This window comes from Somniosus microcephalus, chromosome 6 (genome assembly GCF_052327205.1).
Source record: "Somniosus microcephalus isolate GS21.2 chromosome 6, FLI_Smic_1.0, whole genome shotgun sequence".
Classification (NCBI taxonomy): domain Eukaryota; kingdom Metazoa; phylum Chordata; class Chondrichthyes; order Squaliformes; family Somniosidae; genus Somniosus; species Somniosus microcephalus.
The window spans coordinates 224007957-224017250 of NC_140992.1; the positions used below are offsets into that span (position 1 = coordinate 224007957).

A 9294-nucleotide genomic window follows, 5' to 3' on the forward strand; every position below is an offset into this window, starting at 1 on the left:
CACCACATCCACTGGTTCCCCCTTATCTATTCTGCTGGTTACAACCTCAAAAAATTCTAACAGGTTCGTCAAACACAATTTCCCTTTCATAAATCTGTGTTGACTCTGCCCAATCTTATTATTATTTTCTAAGTGCCCTGTTACCACATCCTTAATAACAGATTCTAGCATTTTCCCTACTACTGATGTCAGGCTAACTGGTCTGTAGTTTCCTGTTTTCTCTCTCCCTCCTTTCTTAAATAGTGGGGTTACATTTGCTACCTTCCAATCCGCAAGAACCGTTCCAGAATCTATGGAATTTTGGAAAATAACAACCAATGCATCCACTATCTCTTTAGCCACCACTTTCAAAACCCTAGGATGTAGGCCATCAGGTCCAGGGGATTTATCGGCTTTCAGTCCCATTAATTTCTCTAGTACTATTTTTTTTTTTTTTTTTAAATACTAATTTCTTTCAGTTCCTCATTCTCACTAGACCCTTGGTTCACTATTTCCAGGAAGTTTTTAAGTATTTGTTTAATTTCTCTGCCATTTCCTTATTCCCCATTATAATTTCTCCTGTCACAGCCTGTAAGGGACCCACATTTACTTTTGCTAATCTTTTCCTTTTTACATACTTATAGAAACATTTACAGTCTGTTTTTATGTCTCTCGCTAGTTTACTCTCATATTCAATTTTCCCTTTCTTTATCAATTTCTTGGTCTTCCTTTGCTGAATTCTAAAATCCTCAGGCTTACTACTCTTTTTGGCAACATTATAAGCCTCTTCCTTTGATCTAATACTGGGCCAGTAATTCCGGTCCCAACGCGTGAGTACGGACGGGGTACTCACGCGTGGGCCCGTTGGAAGTGCCGAATTTCAGCATGCACAGCGCATGCGCGGGAAACCGGCATTTCCTCCTAGGGGTTCAGAGGTCCAACGCATGCGTGCAGGACTCTGCGCGCACGCGTTGAACTTCCTTCTTTTTGACAGGTTTGCCCGTGTGTAAGGGCCTCAACTTTTTAGAAATGTAAAAAGGAGACGTAAGGACTTGATTCTTTAAGGTAAGTGGTCTATTATTTAAAATTATAACATTTTTTCCACAGCTTTATTGTTTTTAAGGACTTTACAGTAAGGTAAGTTTATTTTTAGACCCGATTTCTTAAAAAAAAAATTCAAAAATTTGATTAATTGTTTAAAATAGTTTTTTTTAAAGTTATTTATAGTTCATTTAATTATTGGGATGTTTTTTAAAATTTTATTTAAAGTTTAAGTAGTGTTTTGGGCACCCGTAGTTTTCATGAGTTTGACAGTTCTATCAAACTCATGAATGAAGTTTTCCCTCCCCCGATTGGCTGCCCAGTGCTCACCTGATCCCAGCCAGCACATCAAACTAACTACGCCGCTGGATCAGGCAAGCACAGCGCGCCGACAGCTGAACCGGGCCAGTGACAGGAATTCCAAGCAGGCCCAGGCTTCAGCTGTCGGCGCGCCGGGTAAGTGCACATCGGGGGCTTGCACGCATGGCAAGCCCCCGAACCTAATTTCTGGGCCACTATCTTTAACTTTTCTTATTAGCCACGGTTGGACCACTTTTCCCGTGAGGTTTTGTGCCTTAAAGGAATGTATATTTGTCGTAGATTATGTATTAATTCTTCAAATGCTAGCCATTGCTTCTCTACCGTCATACCTTTTAATGTAGTTTCCCAATCTCGCCCCTCATACCTGCGTAGTTTGCTTTGTTTAGATTTAAAACTCTAGTTTCGGATTTAACTAAATCACTTTCAAACTCAATATAAAATTCTATCATAGTATGGTCACTCTTCCCGAAAGGCCCCTTTACTACAAGGTTATTAATTAACCCTTTCTCATTGCACAATACTAGATCGAAAATAGCCTGTTCCCCAGTTGGTTCCTCAGCATATTGATCTAGAAAACTATTTTGCATACATTCCATGAATTCATCCTCCACACTATTACTGCAAATGTGGTTTGCCCAGTCTGTATGTAGATTGAAGTCCCCCATGATTACTGTATCACCCTTGTTACATGCGCCTCTAATTTCCTAATTTATACTCTGCCCTACATTACAGCTACTGTTGGGGGCCTATAAGCAACTCCCATCAATGTTTTCTGTCCCTTGTTGTTTCTTAGCTCCACCCAAACGGATTCTACTTCTTGATTTTCAGAGCCAAGATCCTTTCTCTCTGCTGTCTTTATCCCATCCTTTATCAGGACGACCCCTCTTCCTTTTCCATTTTGTCTATCTCTTCTTAAAAAAAAAAGTATCCTGGAATATTTAGTTCCCAACCTTGGCCACTTTGCAACCACGTCTCCGTTATGGCTATTAGATCAAACCTGTTAATTTCTACCTGCGCTATTAATTCATCTATTTTGTTGCGAATGCTTTGTGCATTCGGATATAGTGCCTTTAGTTTTGACTAATTTTTATTTTCCCTGATGCCTTATTACCTTTGTTACTCTGTCCCTTCTTGACCCACTCTGCTTATTTTTACCCAAAACTCTACTCTGCTCTAGACCCTCACTATTTTTAAATTTACTCTTTCCTGAATCCTCCCACCCCCCCTTCATTAGTTTAAAGCCCTGTCTACTGCCCTAGTTATTCGGTTTGCCAGGACACTGGTCCCAGCCTGGTTTAAGCCCAGAGAAAGGAATTTGAGCACATGGCTGAACAGTATGCCAAAGTTCCACACATCTGGGCTCAGCTGGCAGTATAAATCAGGGAAGGTGATGGAGTCAAGACCAGAGGCACATTGATATTTGCAGCAGCCAAAGAGAATTCCTACCACTTTACCAATATTTAGGTGCAGGAAAATGGCTCATCCAGGTCTTAAAGTTGAACACGCAATCGGAGAGTGCCAACAACTATGCAAGCAGAGAGGTTGTCAGTGTAAATGTGGAAGCTGAAAACATGTATCTAAATGACATTACTAAGAGGAAACATACAAATAAAGCAGGAAAATGCAACAGTGAGGGAGCCCACAGGAGCAAAGAAGCCATTGGATGTGATGTAGTATCCATGTTGCAGCAGATAAGAATGGAACCATGAGAGGGCAGTACCATATATGTGGACCATAAAGCAGAAATGTTTTAAGTAGAATGGATTTGTCAACTGTGATGATGGCGGTGGAGAGATCAAGGAGGGACAGCAAGTCACAGCCACAGCAGTTTGTTATGCTGACCTCAATGCTATGGGTGAAACACCAGCATGATTGGACATCTCCAAGAGTATGGACATCTCCAAGAGTATAGTCGCGAGATTACAGCAACATTCAACTCTTGGTATGAGGCTTGAGCTCACAACCTTAAACCAAAGATTATAGTGTTACCAACTAAGCCAACTTCCGAGACCAGTGAGCGCCGTGGGGGCTGGAGTGCATCGTCACCCCGGGTAATGTAATTATAATTTAATTTGATAAGTTTTATTTGAAGTTCTGTTAATTTTCAGTTAATTTGGTTCAATAAAAAAAGAGGACCAGCTAAGCCAAGTTGACATTGTAAGCCCAACTACAACATCCTTACTGCTGCTCTGGTTCAGATCAGCTCACTCAGCACATCAAGCTTGGGACCTTTTTGATCTATATGACACATTAAGTGGCATATTTAGCCACTGAACTGCCAAGAAAAAGTTTGCGTCATATCCTCCTCATTATTTTCAAAGCCAGTGATTTACCGATGGTTTTACTTATAAATCAGCTTCAGTAAAGGCACAGTGATTACAAGTCTTTCATTTCTTAAAACTGCACTCTTCAGATTCACATTTAACGCAAATTAACTCGGAGTAAATTCATCACAAGGCAGACAATGACAAAGAAATAAGCATATTTAACCATGGCAGCCATATAGCCAAACTGACAGAAGATAAGTGTTCTGCTACAGCAGTTTTGAAATACTAACTCACTCCACCTGTGGAAGGTTCTTGCAAAGCCCCTCGTTTCCCCACTCACTCCAAAAATCTGCATGTTCAAATATGTGTACTTTTGGAGATGCCAGGTTTACTCATTTTGACCTTCAAAAAATGATAGTTGCTGTAACCACATGGCGTGGGTGGACTGAAATTCACAATGCATGTCTACTTTCAATCTCTGGAGGGGGAAATTCTTTTTTTTTTTTTAAATAAGCGCCAGGCCTTACCTGTGGTGTATGTAACCTGTTCCACCTTAAGAGAACTTAAGCCTGTTCCACCTTAAGAGATGTACTACTTTCTCTGGCTGCTGTATACGTAATACCGGTGGTGACCACACCGGTATATAAGCACTGTGTAGTAATATTGTATTCAGTATAGTCCCTACCTCCAACCAGTAAAAAGACCTGTTGAATTTACTCTCTTAGTCTGTGTAGTAATTATCACCCACCTCCCTCATTTCAAAAAACACCAATTAAGACCATCACTTACAGTACCCATTGCTTCAAAATCATGAAAGTAAACATCCTGAAAGACAGCAGGAGCAAAAGTGGCAAGAGTTTCTCAACAATTTAAAACTATAACGAGGGTCATTTGGACTAAAATGGTGCCAACTGAATGTAAAACAAATACACTCTTATTTTTGGAGATATTAAATGAAATACTGTAAAATTTGATTTAAATGTTATACAATTTTATGACTGTCATTAGGACTAAAAGAAACTTGGGTCACACCAGTGTAAAAATCAATTTACTACAATTAGAAAGCAATTTATACATTTTAAAGTATCACCCATTCCAACTGTCAGCTAAAATAGGTAAGGGATTGATATAGATATTTCACATACCAAACTGTTACTTTAGTAGTTAAACAAAATGGACTCCTTGTACATTACATGATAGCAGTTGCTGGGCATAGCAGTTAATAATCTCTCCCCCACCTCAAAATTTTTATTACAATCACATTTAAATAGTTAATCCATGCAGGTCTACCTCAGAACTCTCGCACACAAAACCATGTCCTTTTACATTAACAAAACCTATACAATGCTGCTCTAATTTTCTATCATGATAAAGATTTTTAAAAATTGATTTAAATTTGCAAATTGCTTAAAGACAACAGTTATCATATTTCAAGTTGACTATCCACATTTTCTTTATCAATATTCAATCTTTACCTCATCCTCAAGCAACTCAGGCAGACCAAGGCTGAATTTAAGGAACTGTCCAAAAGTTCAATTTGATAAGTAGCTACTCAACTAACAAATGTCCTAATCAATATAGTTATAGTTATATTTTATTTATTATTAAACGGGCATAGTCTTGAAAATCGGCCAATTTTTTTTTCTATGCTAACAAATTGCATCAAATACATAATTTTGTGTCAGGCACGACGTGACAAAAACGATGCCCGACTCATCTCCCTTCCCCACCATAAAAATAAAGTTTGGCAGTCGCATTTTCATTAAGACAGTGCCACTTTAACACGTGGGCAATCTTGACATCCACATAAATTGGCTGCATTATAAATAAGGGCATCGACAGAGCTGCCCTTAAACAGAATTTGTGAAGTCCTGTGCAACAGCACGAACACCCAAATTAGCTTTAACAGGGCATCCAAAAGAGACGCTCTGAAGCGAGAGGCTGCCTCTGCAAAAAGTGTGAAAGATTTGCAGCCTTACCCCACGACTCCCTCTCTGTAGTTCCGGCTTTTCCAGGGAGTTCCGTTGTAATGGCCACTTCCAGACAGGAGGCTGTAGTTTAACCCAAAAGTGCTGGCCTTGTTGTCCCGTTTCCTCTTATTTCCCGAGCTGTTGCTGTTGTCGGGGTAGCTCTTCCTCCAGCCACCTTCCCCTGGGCCGGGTTGGAAGTTGCTGTTGTTGCTGTTATTCGCGCTGGGCTCCAGCGGGAGGAAGTCCCTCTGTACGCCTAAATCCCCTCCTCCTTGGCTGCCCCTCTCCCTCAACATGCTATCGCTGCCCACACTTGCTGCCGTTGCCGTTGCCGCCGCACAGTTATTATTAAAGAACAGATTCCTCAGCTCTTGCGTAGTTTCCCAAATTTGCATCCACAAAATGTTGGCAGGTCCGAGCTGTTCTGGCTGAAACCAGGCTAACCTCGGATCCATCAAATGGAGACGGGTTTCCACACTGAAAACGAGCGTCTGTTCGTTTTCTTTCTCCCTCCCTCTTTTTTTAAAATCTCTCTCCTGCCGGCCGTTCTCTTTAATATACCGTCTGGTTTCTTTCCACCTCCTGCTGGAGCCGTCGGCCTGTCGCTGGGCCGTAACGAGAAGAGACCCAACAGCAATGGCGACAGCCGCTCGACTGCGCAAGCGCGCTGCGTGCTCCGGGTGCCGCGAGCCCGGCGGAGTGGAAGCCGCAAACTTCACGCGCAACAATTGGCCGCTTGTCACGTCGTCACGGCGCGAATATTACGCAATAAAGACGCTGGGCTCGCGGCTGCCTTTCTTTTTCGGTTTATATTCGAATGATCTCAGTAACGTTTTCCTGGCGCAATGAAACTGTGACCCTGAGAGTGGCAGGAGGAGGCGCTTTGAGTTGCTCAATCCAGTGCCTCACATACACACTGAGCTGATGCGAACGGCACTCGTATCAACGCACCGTGTGCTATATCCTTGGTATGCGGTTGGCCAAATCGAATTTAGCAAAGTGAGAAGTTGTGCTGTATCTGGAACTGAGATTTGTAAAGCGAACGTTTGACAGTTTTCCAACTTTTTAAAACTTTATTTCACCCTTTTGAATGTGTTAGAGCGAGCTCCTGTCCTCGCTTTTAATATTAGCTGGCAGCTTGGCACAAGCAAGCACGGTCGGGATTTGTATCGTTTTGCTAACCAGAGAAGGAGGTGGAGGCAACAGTCTTTTAAACTGGGCGGGTGGGTGAGTTTGAATCTTACTCGCTGCCCCAGAAAACAGGCCTGGGGCTTCATTAGAATCTTTTCCCACCCAACCCGTCAGAAAACACCGCCCACTTGCAACCTTGTTTTTCGAAGTGCACTGCGGCTTTAAATAGGGCTCTGGCTGACCCGCCAACGTGCTGCAGTCAGAGGCTTGAGCTCCAAGAAATCGCCGGCCACAAGCATCTCATGGTTCCCCGCATCAGCAACAGCATCCTTCCATTAGCTCTACTGAAGACATTGCATAAGCACCTTGTGGGAGTAGTAGAGTTAGTAAACTTTTTTTTAAGTAAAGCACTATGGGTTGATCACTAGGGTGACAAAAGAATTTGCTACAATATTGTGTTTGGAATTAAAATCAACACCTTTACTACATTTAACACCTCATTAGTCCAAATATGTGCGGGTTAGGTTGATTGGCTGTGATAAATTGACCCTTAGTGTTAGGGGGATTAAATACATGGGGTTACGGGGATCGGGTGGGATATGTGTCGGTGCAGGCTTGATGGGCCGAAATGGCCTCTCTCTGCACTGTGGGGTTTCTGTGATTTCTGTGATTATAGCTGCTTCTTCTACATTTTCAGAAAGTAATTGACAGAGGTTGGCTGAATGGTTTCAGTGTTCTTCAATATAGAGTCAAGAGATTCTGTATTGAAGGGTAACAAACCCAATTGCTGAGGGGCTTTTTCTGACTTTTCAGGTAAAGAGATTGAGGAGATCGACAGGTATGCTTCAATGCTCGGCTCCATTATGTAATGTATATACCTTTAAGGGGGGAAACTATGTTTTACAGCTCATGTATACTGCAGTACCGGCAGTGACCACACCTGTATATAGCACTGAGTAGTAATCTGTACAGATCAGTTGCCGTGTGAGCCACGTTGAGTAAACACCTGTTGTAACGTTCTCCGCAGTCTCTGTCTTATTATACACGGACGCAACATTGGCGACGAGGCAGGTTTGAACCTACCTGCAACTCTGCATCACCTCCCGGAGATTCGTTCCTGGAGATCAGTGGATTGGAGGTCAAGGCCAGAGACTCGGGCGTCGACCACGGGCAACCGCCCAGTCATCCAGCAGAGACTCGAGAATTGTGGGGGAGGCTGTCGAGAGCCAGGCTTGGCTTTCCAGTTGAGGTGGTCCAGCGAAACGGGCTGGCAACAGGTAGTGCGCAGACCCTTCCCGGACAGCGGCGGGCAAGAGCCCGACCGAGCGGCACAGCAAAGGGCCGAGCAGCGTCAACGGGGGAGAGAGAGAGAGGGCAGAGCGCACAGGGCGCAGCCGGTGTTCAGGGCCCGAGCAGCGTCGGAGGGAGAGAGAGACGCGCAGAAACCCGCGAGGCGCCGCCGAGAGCGGCGTTGGCAGCAGCGCAGGAGAAGCGTGCGAAACCTACAGGGCGCTGTGAGAACAGCCGGGACTGGCATTGGCAGCAGCGGGGGAGGAAGGAAAGCGCGGGAGACGCCATTTTAAACCACACCCAAAATGCCAAAGAGTGGCAGTATCACCGCATTTGACAATGAAGTCGAAGATTGGACTACATATGTCAAACGAATACAGGTGTACTGCAAGGCAAATGAGGTGTCAGATTATACAAAATCTAGTAACCACAACGAAGCCAATGGAAAAGAGTTTTGAAGATGTAACGATACTAAAGGAACATTTAAACCCCACACCGCTGCTGATAGCAGAAAGATTCAAGTTTCACAAACGGAACCAGCATAAGGATGAAAGCAATGCTGATTATTTAACAGAACTGCACAAACTATCGAAACACTGCCAGTTTGGAGCAGGGCTGGCAGATACCTTGAGGGACAAGTTTGTGTGTGGGCTTCAAAGTGAAGGAACCCAGAAACGGCTTTTATCTGAAAAGGACCTTGCGCTGGAAAAGGCTTTCAGCATTGCGGTATCATATGAAGCAGCAGCACGGGGCACTGCAGAGATACAACAGAGTGTTAGGGGGATTAAATACGTGGGGTTACGGGGATAGGGTGGGATATGTGTTGATGTAGGGGTTACGGGGTTCGGGTGGGATGTGTGTCGGTGCAGGCTCGATGGGCCGAAATGGCCTCTATCTGCACTGTGGGGTTTCTGTGATTTCTGTGATCTGTGAGACCGCAAGAATATGGCACAAACGAAATGTCATATGGAACAGAGAAGTGCTATCGCTGTGGCAGAACAACACACAACCAGAATGATTGCTGGTTCAAAGACAAAGTGTGCAGACAGTGTGGAAAAGTAGGACACATAGCACGAGTCTGCAGGTCGGGAAAGAAAACCAGCAATAAGAAACCTACCAAAGGAAAATACAAGAAGGTACATAAGATGACGGAGAATAGTTCAGACGAACAAAAGAGTGATAATGACTCCGAAAGCAGGGAACTGAGTTGTCTGAAACTACATAATGTGATCACAATGGAGGATCACCGAACCATTTGGGTCAATCTCAAGTTAGCAGGAGTCCAGGTAAAGATG

At 43.6% G+C, this 9294-nt stretch overlaps 1 protein-coding gene across 2 annotated transcripts in view; it reads right to left on the bottom strand.

Annotated features, from left to right (window-relative positions):
* The window catches only part of tent4b (terminal nucleotidyltransferase 4B), a 66657-nt gene extending 60286 nt beyond the window's left edge, over window positions 1-6371 (bottom strand). Inside the window, exon 1 of one of the 2 annotated variants that reach the window (XM_085991470.1) lies at window positions 5588-6371. In XM_085991470.1, coding sequence (XP_085847596.1) covers window positions 5588-6033 — 446 coding nt within the window. In that variant the 5' untranslated portion in view covers window positions 6034-6371. The remainder of the gene's footprint in view (window positions 1-5587) is intronic. The other variant, XM_085991469.1, reaches the window with a different exon arrangement.
* Window positions 6372-9294: the final 2923 nt, after the last annotated feature.